This window comes from Equus quagga, chromosome 1 (assembly GCF_021613505.1).
Source record: "Equus quagga isolate Etosha38 chromosome 1, UCLA_HA_Equagga_1.0, whole genome shotgun sequence".
Classification (NCBI taxonomy): Eukaryota; Metazoa; Chordata; class Mammalia; order Perissodactyla; family Equidae; genus Equus; species Equus quagga.
In genome coordinates, this window is record NC_060267.1 from 165057876 (window position 1) to 165083543 (window position 25668).

The 25668-nt window shown below is 41.8% G+C and overlaps 1 protein-coding gene across 1 annotated transcript in view; it reads left to right on the top strand.

The window, feature by feature from the left end:
- Positions 1–18604: 18604 nt before the first annotated feature.
- The window catches only part of LOC124227056 (collagen alpha-4(VI) chain-like), an 86153-nt gene continuing 79089 nt past the window's right edge, over positions 18605–25668 (top strand). Inside the window, exons 1-2 of the mRNA XM_046640992.1 lie at positions 18605–18680; positions 22486–23088. Coding sequence (XP_046496948.1) covers positions 18605–18680; positions 22486–23088 — 679 coding nt within the window. The remainder of the gene's footprint in view (positions 18681–22485; positions 23089–25668) is intronic.

Genomic DNA, 25668 nt, shown 5'->3' on the forward strand with positions numbered 1-25668 from the left:
TGGCAGTAGCCGTCCCTGGTGTGTGGCCTTTTGATTACATTGTACTTGACCATCCAGATTAGGCAATCCACTTCTCCTGTGGCATAGATGAAAACTGAAACCCACACGCCATACTGTGGGAAAATGATCTAAAGATTTTACCAACCACATTACATCCAGGATATGGGAAAATTCACTGTGCTCTATGTGGCTAATGTAGGAATTAAATTATAAGCCAGAATGTCTTTTTTTTTTTTTTTAAAGATTTTATTTTTTTCCTTTTTCTTCCCAAAGCCCCCCCGGTACATAGTTGTATATTCTTCGTTGTGGGTCCTTCTAGTTGTGGCATGTGGGATGCTGCCTCAGCGTGGTTTGATGAGCAGTGCCATGTCCGCGCCCAGGATTCGAACCAACGAAACACTGGGCTGCCTGAAGCGGAGCGCGCGAACTTAACCACTTGGCCATGGGGCCAGCCCCAAGCCAGAATGTCTTTAATCAGCCTTGATTAAAATTAAGTTTAATAATTTCCATAGCTGTAAATTTGAAAGGATAGTAAGTTGTCAATGCAAATGCCTTTGAGAAGGTAAAGCACTGCTTTACGTAGATTAGGAAGATTAGAAAATATTTATATACCAGCTGCAAAAAAATGGGATTAAACTTAATTTTTAACCTGTGTCTTGTCATCATAAAGTTTGGGTTAAGTCAGTTTTCTAGAAAAGCAGAGTTTCCTGTAATAGTCAAAAGTTTACTTAATATAACCCTTGGAAGGACCTTTGACTAGTAACCTTGAAACCATTAGTTTGTGTTATAAGGAACTATATTTGTTGGAATATTTATTATAGAAGAGCGCTGTTTACCACTTAAAATTGTAAACTACTTTTGTCACTGGAGGTTGAATTCATGGCCAACCTTGGGGTCATTAATCCCTGACTATGACCTCTTGATCTGATTGTAATTAACTAGTCATTGTATGAAAATTGAGCATTATTTTGGAGGGAAGAATGTTATTCTTCCTTGCACAAGTTCTACCCAAGTAAATGTTAAATACGTGACTTTAGCAGATAAAGACACAAAGCAAATTCTCTTTCTCCCACAATGGGTTTGGACCTGTTTCCCCGCAGCCTGATGAAGTTGTATAACAGAATTACTGAACTTTCTGGGTACAGCTTTGAAAGTGAAAATATCATATGAATGACCAAAAAGCCCAGGCTTTGACTGTGCAACGTTAGCTATTTTTTTGCTTATATTTGGTTTCTCAACCCCTTCCTGTCTGCTCTTTGTCATGGGGGCAGAAATCTTGTCTCTCCAAGCAGCATAGCTTTGGGGATTAGTCCTGGATTCCAAGAGGCCAGTGAAGTGCCACTTCTGCTGTGAATACTCAGCCAGCATTTGTTGGTGATAACTGGGGCTCTTCATCTCTCCAGGGATCCAGTTTGGCGGTGAGGACGGAAATTGGATAGTTTAAAAATCCTTGATGCCTTCCTCTCTGGGACAAAATGAGGAAAGCCTTTATGTCTCTGTGTCTTTAGGGAGTGCGAGTGGGGAACAAGACTGTAGTCCTACGTATCTTTTCCAGCTTCCAGATCCAAAGGAATTTGAGAGAGATGAGGCTGATGTTGCCAATGGAAGCTACTTCTTCCACTAATAAGCACATGTTCTTCTGATGGGGGTCTCATATTGGTTTATGGAATTGACAATGATTTCTCTTCTTCATGGCTGCCAGCGTCTTATCTCCCAAAGACCCTGCAAAGATATTCTGAATCACAGATTACATTATTTGAGTCATTTCCCCTCTTGCTATTTCTTACCCAAGAAGGGCTTGTGAGAGGTGGCTTATCACTGAGATTCTTCCACAGCCTGGTTTTTATACAGATCTAATTAAAAACAGTACATTACAAATTTGTGCCTAGCATTGCCTAATTCATTCTACTAGGTGTAAGTAAATGTCTTTAAGTTTTTAGAGGAATATAACTGTAACCGTGTTTTAGGAATTCCTGAGTTTAGTACCAAGTCTTCTCTTGCCAGTCTTAAAGCTCCCCCTCCCTGGCTCCTTAACAATCCCTTCCCTTTCGAAATCACTGTGAACTCCCTCTCTTGTGTAAACTTCCCAACTTGTGTAGGATCTGAACAGTATTAATTCCTTGGTTAAATCCCATTATCTCTGCCCATTTCCTTCCCTACTTTCCTGGGATCATCTCTTCATCTTCTGCCATCTGGCTTCACATCAGTGAAGATGAAAACGGAAATGCTCTTATTTGAGGCACTTTTCAATAAAAGAACAGAGAATGTAAAGAGAGTAGAGTGAATAGATATGATCAGCTATCCAAGAAAATGGCTGTTAATTGCTGATGTGTCCTTTGGGCAAATTGCATCACCTTTTTGACCTCAAGTTTTCTCTTCAAAATAACGAGTTTTGACTAGCTGATCCATAAGATCCTTTCCAGGGCTAAATTCTGTGAATGTACAGGCATTTGCTGCAGCTGGATGTTGTATTCAGCTCTAGGATTCCTGGTAGCAAAAGAAAATTGGAAAAGATGTTGAATTATATGGCGTTCATTGGCTGACAGAAAGAAGTGCAGGCTTGCATTTGCAGAGATGGAATAAAACTCAAGCAAGGAAGTATACTATAGGACCCTGGGAAAGGTTTTAAACTGTGTCTACCCAAAGTCATAGTGATGACTCTGAGTTACAAATGACCAAAATTCAAACTGAGCTAGCTTAAGCAAATAAAGTGATGTACTGACTTTCACCGAAAAAAAAAAAAAGTGGAAAGGCAGGCACTTGAATGTCCTCATGGTTTCATCTCTGCTTCCTTCTGTGTTTTGGGGTCAGGCTGGCTGTGCCACAAAGCTGAAACCATGGCAACAGGCAATCTTAGTGTTATATCTTTAAAACTTCTTAGCCAGAGATGTTAGGAACAAAATCTAAGGAAAGATTTTGATTGGCCAGGCTTGGGTCACATGATGATTCCCGGACCAATCATAATGTGGGAACTGCAGCTTCTGCTGGAGCAGAGGGCGAAATGGAAGTTTCCCATCGGCAGGGTGGTTACCGTTCCAGGAAGGCAAAGAGTATGACTGTTTCACCTTGTCTTGGTGGCTGCCTTCACCTCTTCTCCCCTATTCAGGTCTACCATCTAAATGTGCCCTTCTCAAAAGTCCATTATACTCTCAAAGCCCCTATGTCTTTTGAAGAGTTTACCTGCCCAGTCTTCTCAGTCTCCCTCTCTAAGAGCTCTTCATAGCGGTGACTAGCAACCTTGATAAATTAATCTGTGCTGCAAACAAATTGGCTAGAGGTGCTAAAGGCCATCTGATAGAGACCACCAAGGACACACCAACAAAGTTAGGTTAACTTGCTGAGCAAGGGGACCACCCACCAGACGGATGACTGGGCATGTCACCAGACAAAGGAACACATAGGCTTGCTATGTGATTGGGGGGAAAGGGTGAGGTTCTGGTAAAATTTTGACAAAGTAGTGTTGTGCTTGTTCAAAGCAAAGCAGGGCCGTGTATAAAGGGGTTGACATGAGGCCTGAGCTGAGATAAGAACTCAGGGTCCTGTTTCCTTGGAAACAACAAAGTTAAGATAAATGTGGAATGTTGTGTGCAAAAGCCTTATCTGAAGCTCTGCACCTGGGTTGGAAATTGAGGCTGTTTTTCTGTGTTACAATGACTTGGATCCTCCAGGGAAGAATGAGGTGTTTCATTCTCCCTAAATGTGGTTTCAAACAGTGTATGATTTTAGAGAACAAGTTTTCTCGTGTCTTTTTGTCAGTAAACAAAGGCATTTTTTTCACAGCTTTACAGACAAGATTCTTCCTCCTCCACTCATCGGATATACACTTGATCAGGGTCTCTCTTGACATAATAGCATGTCTTTTGTAGTCAAACATGAAGGAGTGAGTTAAGGTGGAAATGCCACGTCAGTTACAAGGAGGTTGGAGACAGTCTTTTGGTGTTTAGGTATATTATTGAGGCGATTATTTGCCGTTTATTCACTCTGCAAATACTTGTTGAGACTCTACGAGGTAACAATCATTGCAAAGGAGATAGGATTCGTATCCTTGAACACCTCACAGTTTAGTAGGGGAAGCATTGTGGAAGGAAACAAAGCCAGAACTCCACGGCTAGTGCAATAGTGCATTTTGGCATAAACGTTTGCGAGAGCAAAGAGGAAGTAGTGAACTCCAATCTGAGGAATTTGGTGCCATTCATGGTGAGTATAGTGTGGGAGGGGGAGTGTGAGGTTTTAAGGTGAGGAGATTTCGTTTTGAAGAGGTTGGCAAGTGCTGCAGACACTGTCCATTCTGCGCCTCAGATGCGCTCGGTGCATCTCCGAGCTCCGTGGACAGTTCCTGAGCATACGCGCAGCCTCCCACCGCAGAGCCTTCCTTTCTCCGCCGCTGGCTGTCTCCGTTGCTAAGGGAGTTTACTCAGCCTATTCACAGGCCAGCCTGGAAGTGTGGATCCCTAGGGGCAATCGTCAACCACTGACGGGTGGCGCTGGGTGACTAAATCCCAGCCATCTCTCACTGGGACGGTTCTGAGGGTCGTTCTGAGTTTCTCAGAGGGTCCCCAACAGGATGCAACCCCAGTTGCCTACAGAGGTGATGCAATTATCGAGGCACACTTTTTGGCTTTTATCCCTTCAGGTCTTACTTAGTTTCTTTCTTTTTTTAAAAGATTAGCACTTGAGGGCCAGCCCGGTGGCACAGCGGTTAAGTTTGCACATTCTGCTTTGGTGGCCTGGGGTTCGCTGGTTCGGATCCCGGGTGTGAGCATGGCACCACTTGTCAAGTCATGCTGTGGGAGGTGTCCCACGTATAAAGTAGAGGAAGATGGGCATGGATGTTAGCTCAGGGCCAGTCTTCCTCAGCAGAAAGAGGAGGATTGGTGGTGGATGTTAGGTCAGGGCTAATCTTCCTCAAAAAAAAAAAAAAAAGAAAAAGATTGGCACTTGAGTTAACATCTGTTGCCAATCTTTTTTTTTTCTTCTCCTCCCTAAAGCTCCCTGGGACATAGTTGTATCTTCTAGTTGTGGGTCCTTCTGATTGTGCTATGTGGGACACCGCCTCAGCATCGCTTGATGAGCGGTGCTAGGTCCGGGCCCAGGATATTAACCACCGAAACCCTGGGCCACCTGAAGTGGAGTGCGGGAACTTAACCACTCTGCCACAGGGCGGCCCCCAGGTCTTACTTTCTGTATTCCCTCTCTTGCTTCCTTGGATTGCTTTCCAAATAAATTGCCTACACTCAAGTCCTTGTCTCAGGATCTACTTTTGGGTGAACCTGAACTGAGATAGCAAGCTTCTCTCCTGTGGGAGAATAGCGTACAAGGAGAAGTGGGAAGATGGCTTGAGGATCAAGGAGAGGATACAGAGTAGAGAAAAGTGGTGAATGCTCTGGAGTAACAGAGGAAATAAGGACCTTGCTACTTAACCAGGGTCGGTGTTAGAGTTCAAGACCTTGAACCTAAAGTCATCTTGGTGTCTAAGCTGCTGCCTTGGGGAATGAAAGGGAGTCTAGAGGAAGGGGATGCTGTTGGGTGGGTGAGTCAGAGGGGAGAACATGGCTTCCTGAGCAGGAGGGAAGAGAAGACTAAAAGCACTGGTTGGCATTAAATATCTGAGCTTAACTGTTTTTGCTGAAGAATTTTACCTGTGATAGCCTAATTATTTCCCTGAGAGAATCAGAACATTTAGTGAGCGCATATGTGAAATGACTCTAAGTAGAACAAAGCTTTGCACCTGCTAACCCCACTTCATGAATAACTAAGGGATAATTGATGAAGAGTGAACTAGCCTATCGTTTCGGAAGTTATCTTCTGTGTAGGAGGCTCTCTAGGTTTTACATCAAATTTAACAATCCTGGAAAAACACAGAAAAGCTTGAATTCAACTCTGTTAATGACAGACTGTCCTTCTATTGACCGTTTGTGTCAGGAAACTTCATCTGACCCTGTTTCCTTGAATACTTATGCCAAAAACTAAACAACACTCCTTTGCAAGTATGAGTCTTTGGATTTTGAGATAATGGTGATAGACATGTGTACAAAATGTGACTGAGAGGGTAGCTGACCAGCTCCTCCTCTCCATCCATCCTCCCTTTCCTCTTCTATGGTAATAGAGTTGAGCTGGGCACATGGCTGCCTAGTTGGAAATCAAATCTCAGGTTGTTCCTGCTGCTGGATGTGGCTGTGGGACTAAGCTGTGACCAACGGAATGTGAGTGGAAGGAATGTGAGCAACTTCTGCCTCACTTTTTGGGAGGAAGTCTCTAGATTTAACTCTTTCACCCTTCCCAGTGGCTACCCTGGTGGTCCTTGCAGGAAGCTCAGATGCCATTAGCCTGGTTTCTGAATGATTGTGGAGGAAATCCTCTTGCTGACCTGGAATACCCAGCTTGGACTGAACCGTGTGAGAGGGAATTGACCTTCGTTGTTCTTTAGGCCATATTATTGTTAGGTCTCTTGTTACAGCAGCTTAACTCTTACCCTAACTCGTGTATGCACTCATATAAGTACTTGTATATTTCCTTTGCCTCTATCCTGATCCCTGATCCGGTTGGTCTAGGCTAGTTTAGAGCATCCAAGATGAATACAGACACTTGAGCTTTATCTTGCCAAGTAAAGGTTGTCAATGCAGGGAGTGTTTGTCATTGGTCAATTCATTAATTTATCCATCCTTCCATCCAAGCGTCCATCCATCCATTCATCCATCCAAGTATCCATTCACCATCCATTACACATGCTATTTTGAGACCTAATGTGTACAAGACTCTTTGCTTGGGGATACCCAAGGAATATGAATGACACAAAGATGAATGATACCCAGTCTCTGCTCTCAAGGAGTTCACAGTCTAGAGACTTTAGGTGGAGACTAAATCATTGAAATAGGAATAATTATAGTTAATTTTTCTTTTGTAAAATTTTAATCAAAATTGAAAAAGGTAGGCCTGGCCTGGTGGCAGAGTGGTGAAGTTTGCATTCTCCACTTCAGTGGCCTGGGGTTTGTGGGTTCAGATCCCGGGCGTGGACCTACACTCCGCTCATCAAGCCATACTGTAGCAGTGTCCCATATACAATGTAGAGGAAGATTGGCACAGATGTTAGCTCAGGGCCAATCTTCCTCAAGCACAAAAAAAAAAGAAAAAAATTGAAAAGGCTAGTTTCATTTATATTACTTTATTATTGTTATTACCACTATTTTTTGAGAATGCTGTCTGCTGTCCCTGGTGAATTTTTGTATTCATTTCTAAGACCAGCGTTTACAGAATGATCATTTTCATTTAATGGCAATAAAGCATGCTTAAGCACAAGTGATGTGTCAGTCACCATAAACACAGTCCTTGCTCCTCCCCTCGCCCCCCTTTCTTTCCCCCAGGAGAGTATTAAAAAGAGCTGGAAAAGCTGATGTGTCATTGTAGCCTCAAACCTTCCTGTACTCTAGGGAATTCCAGAGGCTCAAACAGTTTCTTAAGGGATGAAGATAAGAAGGAGCAATTGAAAGGACCAACCTGAAAGGTTTTGCCAGGTAGGAGGAAATTCCTTTTGCCAGGGACAATTTTGTAGGTGGGAAGTCTAGTTTGTTTCCATTTGTTTTTGCAAATGCACTGCTTCTCTTTCATTTCCAGGCAGAGAGAGGCAGAGACATAGACAGACAAGAGAAAGAAACAGAGACTAAAAGAGAGACTTCGAATAATGAAGAGATGGAGAGAAATTGAGACAGGGGTAGAGATGCAGAGAAAAAACACCCCAAAGTATCTGCTAGATATACAGAGCAAGAGTAACCTCTAAGATGAAAACAATGATAGACAGAGATCTGTAACACTCTGAAGTTTTATTGAGCAGGAAGATGTGAAATATTTTGAGATTGCACTTGGAATTTTCTGTCTGCATGGAAAGGGAAACGTGACTTATGGGGACTCATGCAAGTTCCACGAGTTATTTCATTGATGCATTATCTCTTTGGGGGATATTAAAAATGAAGAGTCGTGTTAGAATGGTAAGACCAAAGGAAGAAGAAAACACTAAACATTTAACAAATAAACAGGCTTAGTAGAGATATAAAACTCTGTTATAAAATGACTCTCCCTCTCAAAGCATCCCCATGGGCAATGGGGACAATTTTGAGTTAGAAATAGGAGTTCTTTTCTTCTGTCTAGCTTTCTAGGATTCATATAATTTGACTGTCATTTCTCTTTCCATTTGACTACCATAGACAATTTTAACAAATAATTTAAATGATTATTCAAATTGTTTATGAGAAATTTCAAACAGACATCAAAATTTAAAGAATTCACAGAAAATACGTGTATACTCACCACCTAGATTCGCCATTAACATTTTAGTATATTTTTATCACACACCATCCCTCTACCCATCCATTAATCCATCCTATTTTTTAATGCATTATAAAGTAAATTGTAGACATCAGTACACTTCTCCCTAAATACTTCAGCATGCATATTATTTACAAGAGTTCAAGAAAATGATCTTTTTATAAAGCACTTCAAGAAAAGTTATTGTATTGGGGCCGGCCCAGTGGTACAGCGGTTAAGTTCTCATGTTCCGCTTCAGCAGCCTAGGGTTTGCCGGTTTGGATCCCGGAGGGTGGACATGGCACTGCTTGGAAAGCCATGCTGTGGCAGGTGTCCCACATATAAAGGAGAGGAAGATGGGCACGGATGTCAGCTCTGGGCCAGTTTCCCTCAGCAAAAAGAGGAGGATTGGCAGCAGTTAGCTCAGGGCTAATCTTCCTCAAAAAAAAGAGAGAAAAATTAATGTGAAATTGATCAGGATTAGATTTTGTGTGCAATTTTTAGATAACTGGGGCTGATATTTCTACATTTAAATTGGCTGAACAAACCTGGGGACGGTGACAACTATTAAGATGTGAGGTGAAAGGATCAAACATTGGCAGAGAATTAATCCACAAGATCTACAGGAGAAAAATCGATTATACTTTTATTCTCTTTGTATTGATCTTCAGAGGCTCAGAAATAGGCCCAGGGAATACAAAATACAGAAGGACCCTTTTTTAATTTCAGTCCCTGAGTGTGTGGCCCACAGGCCTTTAAAATTTGTCTGCCATCACAGATTCCTGTTTGGTGGTTTCCGACTCATGAGAATGGGCTTTGAAAGGTCTGTGGATGTGTTTCTTCTGGCACTGGCCAAGAGTGATGGAGCCCTGTCTCCATTTTTGCAGAAACAGCAAGTATGGCACATTACAGAGTCACTAGGAAGTGAAGTGATGAATTTGTCTACCTGATATTTTGGCCTGAAATATCCTGAGCCTAAAAACACAATCACTCCTTTTAAAAAGATCATACAGAAAATTGTTTTGCCCAAACATTCCAACCTAATCTTGTATCTTATGTTTAAGTAACTCTCTATCTAAGTGAAATTTTTTGGCTGTGAGTTTTAAAAGATTCAACATCCTGGTCGCGTCTCTCCCCTGCCTCCTTGGGTGTGGGTTGCAGTCACAGTCTGGCTCCATTTTAGATTTCGCAGAGGTCTCAAACCAAGTCTCTTTTAAATACTATGCCCAGGATCTGCTTTTACTCATTCTACAAATTTGCCGAATGTTTACTTTTATCCTGTTTGTTATGATGATATTTTTAGCACAAGCGAATTAAAAATATAATTGTAATTAAAATATATAAGTGAACCCAGTTGGCTCTGAGTTCTCCGTTTACTAAAAAATAATGGCCTAGAGGGCACCAATCTTCCCAAGAGTGCCTCTAAGTCTTGGTATAGAATATTCTATCTTAAGAACAGCATGTCATTTTTTTGTTTTTCTGAGCAAATGAATTAATGCAACAAATATTTGTCAAACACCTGCTATGAGCCAGGCATTGGAGATGCATCAGGGAAACAGAAAGATTCCTTGTCGCTCTTATATTCTAGCTGAAGGTGGGGGCGTGACAAAAGATAATAAAAACCACGATAAATATTATATAGCGTGTTAGAAGGTGATAAGAGCTATGGGAAAAGAGGAAAAGCAGAGCGGGGTAGGGGGTTGGATGTGCCTGGAGAACAAGGGTGGGTAGCAATTTTAAGTAGAATGGCTAGGGTGGACCTCACTGAGAAGATGATATTAGAGCAAAGACTTGAGGGAGGTGAGGGAATCAGCCACGTGTATATATCTGGATATACGGGGAGAAGCCTTCCAGGCAGAGGAAACAGCACATGCAAAAGACCCTGAACGGGGAGTGTAACTGGCTTGTTTGAAGAACAGCCAGTTGGCCAAAGTGATCAGAGTATAACAAGTGAGGATGAGAGATGAGTCAGAGAAAAAACGGGGCCAGATCACAATAAGGCCTGTGGCCTATTTCGTCTTGAAACAGGGAACCAGTGGAAGGCTTTGAGCAGAGGCGACTTCGGTTTTAAAAGATCTCCCTGGGTATACGTTGAGAATAGACTTCAGAGAGAAAGGTTAGAAGAAGGGAGACCTATGGAGGTTGTTGCAGTCATCCAAAAAGAAAGATGATGGGGGCTTGAACAGGCTATTTGCAGTAGACGTGCTGAGAGAGGACCAGTTTCTGGATAAATGGCTTTAAAGGTACAGCCAACAGGATTTCCTGATGGCTTGGATGTAAGGGTGTGTGTGTGAGAGAGAAGTTAATGATAACTCCATGGTTTTGGGTCTGTGCTAGGAGAAGATTGCAGTTTCCATGCACTGGGAGAAATTAAGGGAGGGAGGGAGAGAAGAAAAGAAAGGGCAAAGAAGGGAACTATTCTAGGTGCTGAGCAAATATAAATGATGAAGATGTGGTCATAACAAATCCCAGTTATTCACTGAAATAAGTGTACAAAGTTCAGAGGAAGAGCAGAACAGGGGGTGACTCCCCATCAGCCTTGGGTTAGGGAGGTGACATCTGAGCTGGGTTTTGAAAGATGAATAGGAGCCTACCAGGTGTGTGCGAATGTAAGTGTGTGTGCATGTGTACTGGGGCCGAGGAGTGGCGTGCAGCCTTCTAGGCGGAAGTAAGGAATAAGTAACATATTCTGAATTTGCGATCTGGATGAACTTGGCATAACTCACCGTCTTATAATTGTGTAACCTTCGGAAAGTTTTGTAGCCTAGTCAATGCATCCTGCAAGTTTTAAAGCAATATTTTTATCTTTCTGAGGGCTGGATAGGTTTGTGTTGCTGCATTTAGTGGGTAATTTTTCAATTGTCTTTAAAAAACTTATTATACATGATTTGAGATATTCAAAAAGATACAAAGACTGCTTCAATGGCACTTAGTTATTTTAAGCTGAAGTCCTGGAGACAAAAGTGAAAGATTCAGCTCAAAGAACATAGACAGCTAGATTAAAAGAGCTTATCTCATCTAGATGACCACACTGCCACCAGCCTGGTGTCGCTCCTGGTACCCTACTCCTTCAATTTAGGAAATCTTCTCTCACTGCTGTAAAAAGTGTGTCAATCCAAACTCCCACTTTCATCATGGTGTGGTTATTTCCTAGATATAATGGAGCAAATATGTGTTCGCAGCTCTTTGATTTAAGCAAAGCATTTATCTTGGAATAGAAAATGCTGAGGTTTGGTTCTGTCAATGAGAAAGTTCTAAATTTGGGGGATTTTGTTCCATAGATGATTGCTTGACAAAAGTGATGGTAACCTCTCAAATCATGTACCTTTTTACAAAGTCCTTCCTCCACCGTTAGCTCTTGCTGTGCTCGCAACCACCCTGCCACGTGGTGGTGGCAAGGTATCATTGGCTCTATTTTATGCTGACAGAGCTGAGGCTTAGAGAGTTCAAGAGACTTCCAAGAAGCCACATCACAAGAATGTGGCAGGGCTGACACTTGAACCAGAAAATTCAAAGTCAACTTCTGTGCAATTTTTACTGCTCCGTACTATACTTTCTCTCCAGTTTCTGGAGCAACATTCTTCTTAAAGGACATAAAAGAAATAAAGGACTTTGTATATGATGCCCGGCTAGACAATTGCAGAGGGCCGCCAGACTTGCCCTTATTCACTATCATGACCTGCTCTTTCTGTTTCCTGGTGACAGGAAGTAGGGAGTGGCAGAGTGCCCTGACCTGCCCAGGGTGTTTGGAAAGGCCTGCTTTGCTTAGTAGATTTTAGACATCCTCCCTGAATGAAACACTTCAGAAAGATGGAGTAGTTATTCCTATTTCTCTGGCAAGACCAAGCTCATGAAATGCTTGGATGATGGAGTTTATAAGCTACACATAAGTAGAAAGAGTTTGAGTAAATATTCTTTTTTCTTTGGATTAAATCATTTAGCAGTTTGTTCAATCATTTATATAATGATCATAAAAGGAAAAGATTAATTAGTTGGATTCAGTGTATCCAAGACTACAAAAATTTCTCAGGCCGAGGCTCTGCCCTCTGTGTGTTCACAGCCCAGTGACGGAGATAACAATTAAGTAGACCATGACAATGCAATATGACAATTGGCGTAATTGAGGTATGAACCAGGCATTACGGGAAACCAGATGACTCAGGATATGAAGAGGGTTTAGAATAGTCAAAAACTGCCCAAGAGCTGAGATTGCGTTCAGTTCTAAAATTTTAAACATTTCACAAATTGTGTGCTAATCTTGTAATTACCACGGCTAATGGGAATATGATGGTCATCAGCACCCATTTGTCGTGTCGACGAAAATAATCCATATCCAATCTATAAATGAAAATTTGGGTGAGTTTATTCTGCACTTAAATCTGAGGATTATAACCCGGGAGAGTCTTTCCACAAAGGAACAGAGCACTCCAAAGAAGTGGGGGTATAAGGGTGGTTATATACCCTCAAAGAGGATGTTTCACATAGGATTGAAATGTCCCTCCCACAATAGTCGCGAGACTGCTCTGTCGGCACAGGGATTGATGGAAATAGCAGGTAGGTCTTCTGTCTCTGTGAACACAGCAGGGTGGCAGTCTGTTGTCTCCAGCTGGGTGGTCACAGGTGAGCTGGGAGGTGAGTGCAGTAATCAGTTCCTAGCCTAAAGAAAAATGCTAATGTCGGGGGGTAAGTTGCATCTTTATCTCAAGGGCCTTTGTTCTGGCCAAAGGAAATGTCTAAGCAGATATGCAATGCGTGCTCAATAGCCAGTCAGGCCCTTTTGGAGGAAAAAAAAAAGAAGTCAGGCCGAATTAGGTTTATACCAAATGGCTTCCTCATATACTCCAATATATCCTATTGCTTGCCATTTTTATTTGTCAGTCGCTTTGTACAATGCTCTGCTGAACTCTGGCATTCTAATCCTTATCCCTCCCTGGAAGAACACGCCAAGATTCTGCATCTTGTTATTTTTTTTCTGAGCCTAATGGCGCATTAATTGTCATTGAAATGTTTGACATAGCCTCCCTCAAATATTTTACAACAAAGTTGTATATATATTCGAGCCGTCATAAGATTTGTGAATGGGCACAGAAAGCAAATGTTACTGTTTATGCAATAGGTTAAGGTGAACCTTTAGTTTTTTTAACTGTCAAACATGCTGTGTGGATTCTAACGTGATGTGTACAGAAGAATCTGACCATGTCCTCCAATTGTTTGCCTTCTGGAGCTTCCTGTTGCCCAGATGTGGTACACTACAAGACCATCTTGTAAGAAAGCCAAAAATGCAGTGCTTAAAATAACCCTAAGTGACCAGAAAAAAAAAGAACATAGCTCTAGACTTTTGAGAATAATTAGAAAGCAAGTTGAAAAAAATGTGTTAAATTAGTTTTGCACGTTTGCGTTGGGTCTTTCATCCAAATATTTTGAAACTTCTGCTTATCCCTCAGTCATGTCTATATAAAGAAAACATTTTTAATAGGTCATCTATTCCCTTTCCCCACTTAGTTGATAGACACAAATAGACACTTGATTTTCTCCATATGGAGCTAGACATGCTGTTGAAGGTAAGTGGACCACACATATGCCTGGGTGGGAACCATTGCATGCTAAATGCATAGAAGAATGGTTTTCAATGTGTGGTCCCTTGGACCAGCTCAGCATGCAAATTCTCAGGCCCTACCTCAGACCTACTGAATTACAAACTCTGGAGGTGGGGTCCAGGAAGCTGGGTTTTAACAGGGCCTCTGGGGGATTCTGATGCTGTGCTCAAGTTTGAGAGCCGCTGGCGCAGAACATTAGTGATGGCATCTTTTCATTTTATAGTTGAAGGGTCCACAGAAGGAGAAGAGAAAACTTGAAGGAGACTGGGATATAAAACACTGTTGATTTAATTAAATGAAGTTAAGGTGGTTTATGGTTGAAGACTGAGAAACTCTTCCCAGATCCCCTCTTCTGTCCCACCTGCTCAGTTCAGGCATTTCAGGAAACCAAAGGTCTCCATTAGACTTACCACACCTTCAGAGCTTATACAGCACAGGTGTATGAGCTAGTGAAGGCTTAACTGAGTCCCCTACACTCCAAAACCTTAGCTCCCGAGGCTTTGGATGAGCTCTACTTGGGGTATCTAATACCTCTCCTGTGTTCTTGCACATGCTGTCCTTCTGCCTGGAACTCTCCTTCTCCACTTGCTCACTTGCAGATTTCCACTCATCCTTCAAGTCTCAACTCCAGTGTCACCTGCTCTGTGAAACCTTCACCCAAGAAGGTGCTCGCCCAGTGTGTTCCTCGGCACCTTCTATTTCTATATAATTCTATTTCTATATAATTTTACTCACCCTATGATATTGCAATTTATCCATCTCTCTCTCCACTAGAGTTCCAAGTCCTTTCAGGATCTCTCTATTCCATGATTTTTAGTGCCTAACATATTGTCTGGTAAACAGTAAACACTCAGTTAAAAAGTTGCAAGAGTATTGCAATGCTTTCCTCCTCTCTCTCTATGAATTGTTGTAATTCTGCTGAAGATTTGAGAGTAAGTTGCTGACCTCAAGACTCTCTGCCTGATAATATATCATGTGCATTTCTTAATAACAAGGATATTCTCTTACATGACTATGATACAATGACCAAAATCAGGAAATTTAACACCACTACAGAATTATTATATAATATTCAGTTCATATTAAAATTTTACCGACTACTCCACCAAATGTCCTTTTATAGTAACTCTTTCCAATCCAAGATCACGCTTGCCTTTAGCTGTCATGTCTCTTTAGACTGTTTTAACCTCAGCTGTTTCCTCAGCTTTTCTTTGTCTTTCATGAGATTAATGTTTTAGAAGAGCACAGACCAGTTGTCTTTTAGACTGTCCCCAAGTTTTGTATTAAATGATTGTTTCTTCATTACTAGATTTAGGCCATGGCTTTTGAGGAGGGCTACCATATAAGTGATGTTGAGTTTTCTCATGCATAACATCAGGAGAGATGTGATGTTGGTTTATTCTATTATTATCCTATTAATATTGTTGATGTCAACTTTGAACACTTGGTAGTGTCCACCATGTTTCTCCATTGTCAAGGTACTTTCTTTGCCCTTTGTAATTTATAAGTAATTTGTCAGGGGATACTTGGAAACTGTGTTAAAATCCTGCTCCCCAACATGCTTTTACCTGATGGTTTTAGCATCTCTTGGTGATTCTTCCCTGGATCAATTATTACTGTGGTGATTGCCAAGTACTTGCTTTAATTGAATGACTTAATCTTAAAAGATGGATTGTTCTGGTGAGTTAACTATTTGAACAGCATACTTTAAGAGAAGTTGCTCTCCTCCCCAGACCCATTAGAATTATTTCCAGAAAGAACTGACATCCTATACTATCCCTGCCTAATTACACCTCATTTAATCGCTTCATTTTTTGCTTCCACGATGAGCCCTACATATTCAAATGCAAAACCTCTTCAGCAGCTTAAATTAAATATAAACATCTTCATGAAATAGTATATATAATATAGATGTTAAGTCCTTAATCTACAGACATTTTTCTCTTCATTGAAATAACGCACACATAGACACAGCTGTGAAATGTTTATACACTTTTGACTTTCCCACTAGATTTCCATAAACAGCTCTAGTGCTTTATTTACAACTAACTAAAAATACTTCTCATTTCTTATGACTAAGTGCATTAATGCTAATAATTAGGACATAATGAAATATGAAAATGTAGATACCATACTTGAAGCTTTTATATTTCATCTAACTTTATTAACCCGACTTTAAAAAATTGAAGCACAGTATTTTATTGTGATAGTAATCATCATCATCATCATCATCATCATGGTAAATTTATTTTGGAACATTCTTCCTGGTACTTTCAAACTTGCCAGCTCTTTACCCTCATACTGTCCCTAATCCATTAGAACAGTTTATTCTTTAAGATTCATCCATCCATTTATTTGCCATTAGATGAAAATTTACTGGGGAATAGGATATTTACAGTCTTAGAGCATCTTCCCTCAAGTTACTTATATGCCTCCTTGAGGTATTAATGGGAGGTTGACATAGAAACCGAGGAACAGAGAAATCCAATTATATCACATCTATTTATTGGAAAATCACTGGATGACTATCCTGGGGAATGCTTATAATATAGTGGGGTATATAGTAGGTGTCCCAAAGCAGCGCGAAGCTCTCTAGAGTCATCACATAAACCTTGAAAGGTGAACCGGCTTGCTGTGGTTCCTGGAGCAAATGGTCAAGCTGAAACCAGAATCAAGGCCTATGGGCTTCCTCTGAAGTCAAGACTTCTCCTGGTATTTTCTGTGGGCATAAAATAATAAAATAGATGCGGTTATCTCCATCCTCTGGTTACTCTGAAGGAGTAAATTAAACGTGCACAGTAGCAATGTATCCTTAGGGAAGGAGGGTGGCTACGCTTATACTTTCTGGAAAGAGGCCCTCAATCCTTGGGGAGCTGCTATTTCTAGGCACCACGATGTCATTTCCACACAACATTTTGCTTAAAGGTCCCAAGACTGAAAAGCGATATAGGTACTGTGAGATTCTTGCTTAAACTCTTTGATACGTTTAAGAATGTGCTTTAAAGTTTACTGAATTTCTTATTGTTTCCAGTATGTAAAATTTCTCTTCCCAAATAGATTGTTCAGTTCTCTAAACATGAAAGCAAGGTTTATAATTCCATTCTCTGGAGCACCAAATACAGTGTTTTGGATATAACATTATGCTCTTTGAAGACCTAATTGGTGGGCAAAGGAACTTATGGCTTGAGCTCACGTTTTTACCCCATGGTAAATTGCTCCTAGGTCCTCATCTTACAAGAAGTGGACTCTGGGGGATCGGTGACAGTCTGGACTTGGAGACTTTCATTGAAGGGTTTGAAGCAGAGGTTTGAGGTCGAGCCATGCACTAGAACTGGAGTTGGGTTCCCTGGGACAGAACCTGACAGTGCATGGCTGTGTAGCTCTGGTACGCTACTTAACCTCTCTGGGACCCGATTTCTTTATTTCCATCAACAAAGTGAGCAGACTAAGGCCTGATCTGCTGGCCTTTCCCAGGTGTGAGGTGAGGAACGTAGAGATATTAGTCTAGTAACGTACAAAGCAGCAATCAATTGAAAGTGAAAATTAAAGGAATTAAATAAAAAATATAAATTAAAATATACAGAATGAAATAACTGCTTTCTTAATACACAATGCAAAACATTAGTATCCCTTTACCTCTACAGATTTTGAGTTTCAAATTAAGGAGAATACTTTTTTATTCTTACATAGTGGGTTTCCAAGAAGACTTACTTTATTTAACAAACACTTAAAGAGTGCTTTTTATGTGCCAGGCATAGGTACGGTGTTTTACAATAATGAACTCACTCAGTCCTGATTACAAGACCATGAGGTTGATGCTATTATTGCCCCCATTTTACAAATGGGGAAACTGAGGCACAGAGAAGCGAAGCCACTTGCCCAAGATCAACTATTAAGTAGTGGATCTGGGATTCAAACCCAGGCAGTCTATCTTCAAGAATCCTTACTTTTAACCCCATTACACTCTGCTGAGGATGGCCGTGAGGTTGGCTGGTTAAGAAGATAAAGATGAGGTGTCCCCTGTTCCAATTGCAACATCTCAGTCAATGTGATTGTCATGTTGGTCTTATTTTTCAACACATGGGCTTTCTTAGAGCCGAAAAACAGAAATGAAATTGGGAGGGGATAATTTTTATGGAGGCCTTTGAAATGGGATCCAAATTTAGGGGAGGGAAGTATGATGTTCTGCTTCTTCTGGGAACATATAAAATATTTTCAGGCTAGCTTGATGTTATCAGGCAGATGGACTCCTGCAATATCTGAATATTTCCGTCTGCCACAGATGTTTACCAGGTCCTCCAACACGTGTATAAAAATACAAGCAAAACCATCCAGAAATGTTTATGTCCCACCAAATGAATTCAGTGTGTGAAGCGGAAGTTCAACCCCACGCGCTATATGCTTTCTCCTTTTATAGCCATATCTGGGCAACTTCAAACAGTGGAATCTGAGGTATACACTGTGGGTGTTTACAAAATTCTTCCTTAGTTAGGTCAGCAAGACCATTTTCCCTGCACAGTTAAGATGATGTGGCAACATGTCCTTAATTTTTATAAAGCTTTCATTGGTCTTGGGAAGGACAGTTGTGTTTTTTTAAAATCAGTTTTATTGAGGTATAATGAACATACAATAGGATGCATTCATTTTAAGTGTGTGAAGACGTAATTTTAATTCTGAGATTTCTTTTTCTGTCTAGGAACATATCGAGAATGGAGACTTGGAAGACGTTTTGGGGGCTCATCTTCTTTGCAACTAATTTTGGTTTTATCAAGTCACAGAGAATTGGTAATGCATCAGATTCTTTAAGCCGAAAATGATGACCTTGCCTAGGAACCTAGAGATAGTGACAATCTTAAAAGCACATATTACAGGAGCTTCATAATTAACAAAAGGAAAATGATTCTTTCAAGGAGAACTTAGACTCTGGAAACTTCTAGTGAATAGTGGGCACTGATTTTTTCAAAGCTTAACTTGGAACGAGAAAACAAAAATATTAAAAAATACTATACTTTGGACTGCGTTTCCAGGCTCTCAAATGCTTTTGTAAACATGGGCCTGTCCTATTGACTCTGCATTTTGCTTTGTCTCCTTCTATTCCGAGGGGTAATTGTCATCACAATTACCTAAGCTACTGATAGATAGCTTCACCAAATGCTGGTGACACCTCTGCAATTTTTTGCAGTCATTAACAGATTGTTGGGACTTTTCAAGATGAAAGTCTCATCAAGAGAAGATTGTTTGAGTAGCCTGAAGCCCCACTGAGACAGTATTGAGGTTTAAATATTCAAATACAATTACATAGACTGTTACTTGTTGGGAAAAAAACATGAAGCTGTCTAAATTTTCCCTTTGGCTCCGACTCCCCTCACTTGTGAACAGAAGCTGTGACAGTCAGTCTTTTCAGGTTTCAAACACTTAAAATGACAAAGAACTAGTGGAGGGGTTAAGAAAGTAACAACGTATGAAAATGTAATACATTTCTCAAGTTGCACAGGATGGAACCAATACTTATTTGCCTGAAAAATATTCTCTAGGAAAGATCAGGGAGACATTTGTTAGATCTCTTCTGAAAGAGATGTTAAGGGGACAAGCCAGTCAGCCACCCCTGGAGCATTCAGTGAATTCTCTCCTCTCAATAGGATTGCATTCTGGAGGGCCAAAGGGAAACAAAGCTTAATGGGCCTTAAGCTCATTTATTTTCTGACTTTTCCATACTCATGACTCTACTTGGCTTTATGACCAAAATCGGGCAAACTTCTGAGAGAGGTGGGACTCAGGACTCTCGAAGTGGACAATGGATTTAATGCCCCTGGAGAACACCAACCTTCCCCAGCCCTCTGGTCTAAACTCTCACGTGGTCTTTGCCTCTCTCTCATATGGACTTTTGATTTAATCTTCTTTATGGCAGTCCAGGGTGTGGACTGGATGGCAGGAGACCTGGTTTCTAATATAGTAGTCCCCCCTTATCCATGGTTTTGCATCCTGTGGTTTCAGCTACCCATGGTCAACAGCAGTCTGAAAATGTTAAATGGAAAATTCCAGAAATAAACAATTCATAAGTTTTAAATTGAGAGCCATTCTGAGTAACATGATGCAATCTTGAGTTGTCCCACTCCATCCCACCTGGGACACGAATTATCCCTTTGTCCCGCATATCCATGCTGTATAGTCGCTTAGTAGACATCTCAGTTGTCAGATCGACTGTTGAGGTATCACAGTGCTTGTGTTCACGTCATCCTTATTTTACTTAATAATGGCCCCAAAGCCAATTTTATTATTAGTTATTATTGTTAATCTCTTACTGTGCCTAATTTATAAACTAAACTTTATCATAGATATGTATGTACAGGACAAAACATAGTCTATATAGAGTTCAGTACTATCTATGGTTTCAGGTACCCACTGGGGGTCTTGGAATGTATCCCCTGTGGGTAAGGGGAGACTACTCTACTGGCTTTTTGAACAGATTTACACAAGTTACTTTGCTTTTCTAGGCCTTATTTTCTTTATCTATGAGATGGATGAATTGGTTTCATTATTCTATATCCGTACAGTTCAAATACATGGCCACTAGCCACATGTGACTATTGAAATTAAAATTCAGTAAAATTTAAAGTTTAGTTTCCCAGTTGTGCTAGCTACATTTCAAGTGCTCAATAGCTACGTGTACCTAGTGGCTACAGTATCGCGTTGCATAGTCTCATGGGATTATTTCTAGTTCTAAACTTTTCTAAGTCCCTTATTTGGTTTCATTAATGTTCAATATTTCCCTCCTTGTAAGTGATGTCTTCCTTCCTCCCTCCCTCTCTCTTTCCCAAATATTTCCTTCCTCAAATATTTTTTGAGTGATGGCTCTATGCTAGACACTCAAGTGGTGGACAAACAAACAAAAGATATGGTATCTGTTTTCGTGGAGCTCACAGCCTGGTGGGGAAGATTGTCATTAACTGAATAAGCACACTGATAAATGTTACATTACAAACCAAGATCAAAGAACCTGATTCTATGGAAATTTACCAGAGGAAAAAGAAACCCCATGGAGGGATTAGCATGTTAAAGGCCAGTGGCAACTGGGAGCATGAGAGTTTGAGAAACCAGATTAAGGAGCCTGGAACCCAGAGAACAAAGTGGAGAGGGTGGAGAGAGAAAGCCAGAGAGATAGTGCAGGGCTAGTCCCAGCCAGTGTTTTAATCCTCCTGGCACAAAATCAAATGCAAGTATGTTTGACCAGCGTGGGATAATTATCCCTGGTTTTCCAGCCACTTGAAACTAAAATCTTCGTTAGCTGGTTTCTGCCTTTGTTCCTCCTCTCATCACTAACTTATGTGTTCTCTTCCCATCATCACAGATAATCAAATTGTGAGATATGAGGGTCTCCCCCATGAGAAATAGATAAATCATAATCTCCTCTTCCTCTTTTTGTCCACACGAGCACTGTACTTAATCCACGTTTTACTTCTTGTCACAGAAAAGCAAAGTTTGAGTCAGAAGAGGCCAGGTCATCTGGTCAACCCCTTATTCTAGAGAACTGCAATCTGAGAACCAGAAGATCAGCTATTTGCTCAAGTCCTGTAGCCACCTGGTGCCTGATCCCTTCCATGCAGAAGACCGGGGTGGACCCAGCTGGAATACCACTTGGTCTGGCCACTGTTGGGGTTGTGGTTCCCAGGATGAGAGCTGGGTTCGGGAGAAGTAGTTGCACAATGCAGCCTCGAGTTCAGGCAGCCAAAGGACAAACGTGAGCCACACATGTGGTAATGCCATGAGTCAAACTAACAGAGGCTGGTGGTAGCCAGGCAGTGCCAGAGATGAAAGCTGGAGAGCTGCTGTCTTAGGTCAGGTTTTCTAGAAGCAGATCTTAGGACTGGGATTTGGTGGGCATGTTATCTTGAAGGAGTGCTCTCTAGGACAAACCTGTAAGAGAAGTGAGATAGGGTAGGGGGCAAGGAAGCCAAGGAAGGATGTAGCCGTAGGTAAAATCAAGCCTTGACCTGAGCCACACGAGATGCTGGAGCATAAATAGCACTATGAATTGTTTCAGTTAAGGCAAGGGGGCCAGGTGTTTGTATCCCCACGTGATCAAACATTTGCCACCCAGGGTGGTGGTGGTGGTCGTGTAACTTCCTGGGTGTCTCCAGATGAGGCCACTTCCTTCAGCCAGGAGCAGGTCTCTGGACAAAGTCTCACAGGGGAGCAGTTAACTGTAGCACTTGAAGCAGCTGTGGAATAGATGTGCTAGCCAGCAAAGGAGATCTGGGGGGGTGCCAACAGCATCCTCTACTGGTAGAAGCTGGTTTCTTTTATCAAGTTTAAGCAATGAGTGGAGGGCCACGGTCAGGAATCTAATTGAAGGGTCAAATGTCTGTTAGAATGGAACAGAGGGTGGCAGGTGAACAAGGGTAGATGGTGACCGTGAGGGAGCAACGGAAGATGATGGCGTGCCTGGGCTGTGCGCGTATTGGCCATCATCAGAGAGCTGGGCAGGCAGATCTGTGGGGGGTAAAGGCAATGAATTGGGAAAGATGGATTCCAGCCAGCCAGGAGTTGTCAATTTTGTAATGTTTTATCTTAAATTGACCCTATTCCCCAGTCTGCAGGGAGGCCTCTGTGGGAGATGTCGTGTTGCTGGTGGATGCCAACGTCAACCCCCAGCATGCCCGCAGCATGAGGAACTTCTTGTACACCCTGGTAAATGGCTTCAATATCAGCAGAGAGACCATCCGTGTGGCGCTGGCCCAGTACAGCGATGTGCCCCATTCAGAGTTCCTACTTTCCACCTACCACCGCAAAGGCAATGTGTTGAGACACATTCAGAAGGTTCAGTTTAAGCCTGGGGGCAACAAGTTGGGCCTGGCCCTGCAGTTCCTTCTAGATGACCACTTCCAGGAAACAGCAGGGAGCCGGGCAAGCCAGGGTGTGCCTCAGGTAGCCGTGGTGATCAGCAGCGGCCCAGCTGAGGACCACGTGTGGGAACCTGCTGAGGCATTTATGAGGGCAGGCGTCCTGCTTTATGCCGTTGGCCTCAGAAAGGGAGCGTTGGCAGAGCTCCGGGAGATTGCCAGTAGTCCTGTGGAGAAATTTACCTCCTTTGTTCCCAACTTCTCTGGTCTGGACAGTCTCGCTCAGAAGCTTCAGCAGGAGCTCTGTGATATTTTGGCAAAGGCAGCTCAACCTGCTGACCATGCCTCTCCAGGTACAAAGGCTTTTCCCTTTTCCTTTCTGATCAAGAAGTCACTGAACTCAAAGCTTTCTCTCTTATTCATCCTCCCACCATCCTTCTTATTTTCCGTGTGTGTGCATGCTTAATTTTACTATTAAAATTTCACTAAACCATCTGTACTCTATGCTCCTCTCCAATCATTGATCAAAAACTTATGAACTCTTTTTATTAATCCTGTGGGCATTATGCTGGTTTTATATATGGATGTAGTGTAAGTCCATTTTTGAAGGAAGATATAGTTACTCCTAGAATGATGTTATTCCTAGATTAACTTACCCATGTTGCCTGGATGCAGGGCAGAGGAGGGGAAAGGGCAGTAGATCCCCCAGGAAGCTTGCTTATTTTATTGCCAGTGTGTTGCTATGGTACTAGTTAAGAGGATGAATTTAGGGAAAAGAAGCATCTGGGTTCAAATCCAAGTTCTCTACTTTCTGTCTCATCTTGAAGAAGTTACTTTATCTCTCTGAATCTAAATTTTCTTCGTAGAATGAAAGTATCTGCCTCAGAGAGTTTTTAAAAGCATTAAATAAAATTATGCAAGTAAAGTACTTATCACAGTGCTTAGCCCATCAAAGGTGCCTGTTAGCGTTATGGTCATTACCTGTGATGATACACCTGTCCTCAGCTTTGTACTTCTGCTGGTGGTGATGGGGCATGTAGAGGAGGAAGAGAAAGCCTCTACCATCTGGGTCCTTCTGGCTGGTCTACAAATTAAATTGACATGAGACAGAATAACAGGAGAAAATCAAGCGAAGCTTTATAACATGTATACATGGGAGAAACCCAGGAAAACTGGGTAACTCAGCCAGCACGGCTGAAGGTCTCACCTTAAATACTGTCTGCAACTAAAGACAAAGGAGGATGTTGGGGGTAGTGCTTTGGGGCTTCAAAGGGGAGGAAGGCAGTTCACATGGAAAAGCAAATGTTTGGTAGACAGAACTTTGATAAGGATGGGCTTAGCAAGGACCCTCACAGTCTACTGATACCCAGAGTTATCTGTGGTGATGGCCTGTCCTGGGGATGGGGCTTTTAATCTTTTTTTTGGCTATTTTGTGAGGAAGATTGGCCTTGACCTAACATCTGTTGCCAATCTTCCTCTTTTTGCTTGTGGAAGATTGCTGCTGAGCTAACATTTGTGCCAATCTTCCTCTTTTTTTTATGTGGGATGCTGCCACAGCACGGCCTGAGTGTTGTGTAGGTCCGTGCCCAGGATCCAGACCCACAAACCCTGGGCTGCTGAAGCAGAGCATGTGAACCTCATCACTATGCCACCAGGCTGGCCACGGCCACAGGCCTTTTATTTTAAATTCTTTTTTTTTTAAAGATTTTATTTTTCCTTTTTCTCCCCAAAGCCCCCTGCTACATAGTTGTTTTTTTTTTAAGTTGTGAGTCTTTCTAGTTGTAGCATGTGGGATGCCGCCTCAGCGTGGCCTGATGAGCAGTGCCATGTCCACGCTCAGGATTCAAACCTGCGAAACCCTGGGCCGCCGAAGCTGAGCACGTGAACTTAACCACTCGGCCACAGGCCCGCCCCGATCTTATATTCTTTTAGGCAGTTAGGGGGAGGGTCAAAGTTTTTTTTCAGAGTCTTTTGTCTTTAAAATTAAGCCAAAGAGACACATTTTGCGGTGGCCACTTCTGATCCCCCACGGGCATTAACTGGGAAAATTCTTTATAAATCAATTACTAAACTGTATAAGAAAGCATAGAACTTTGAGCAGAGGGGAAGATTGCTTGTGGATTCCATCAAAACCCACAAGAGGTTAGAGCCTCCGTTACTTATTCATTCTTTTGGTATTTCTGCATGGGGGAGGTGAATTGGAGGAGGTGCTAAAACTTTCGACCCATTTGATGCTGCAACTGTGTGCTGGTAGATTGCATTTGTACAGCCAGATTACATACCTTACTTTGGTATAGTGCTTTAAAGTTTACAAAGAGGTTTTATATACATAGCAATGATAACTACCATTTGCTTGGTGTTATATAGTTTCCAAAACTTGTTTACATGCCCCATCTGACTGATAGTTAGATACATGAGGCAATTTTTGGTTCGATACATAGAAATATGTATGATACATAGGGCAATTAGTATTTGTTTTTACATGGATATGTAAGGCACTTAGTATTATTATTTGCATTTTTTTTTTTGAGGAAGATTAGCCCTGAGCTAACATCTGCCACCAATCCTCCTCTTTTTGCTGAGGAAAACTGGCCCTGAGCTAACAACTGTGCCCATCTTCCTTTACTTTATATATGGGATGCATGTCACATCATGGCTTGACAAGTGGTGTGTAGGTCCACACCTGGAATCTGAACCAGTGAACCCTGGGCTGCCGAGGGGGAATGTGTGAACTTAACCACTGCTCCACCAGGCTGGCCCCTATTTGCATTTTTTTATGTGAGGAAACTGAGGCCAAAGGTGCTATAACTGGATGGCAGAGCTGGGACTTGATCCCAGGTCTTTCAGAGCAGATCCATCCCAATAGAATGGTTATTACAGATTGTGTCCCCAGAAGCAGAGCCTGAGGCAAGGATTTGAATACATGTTACTTC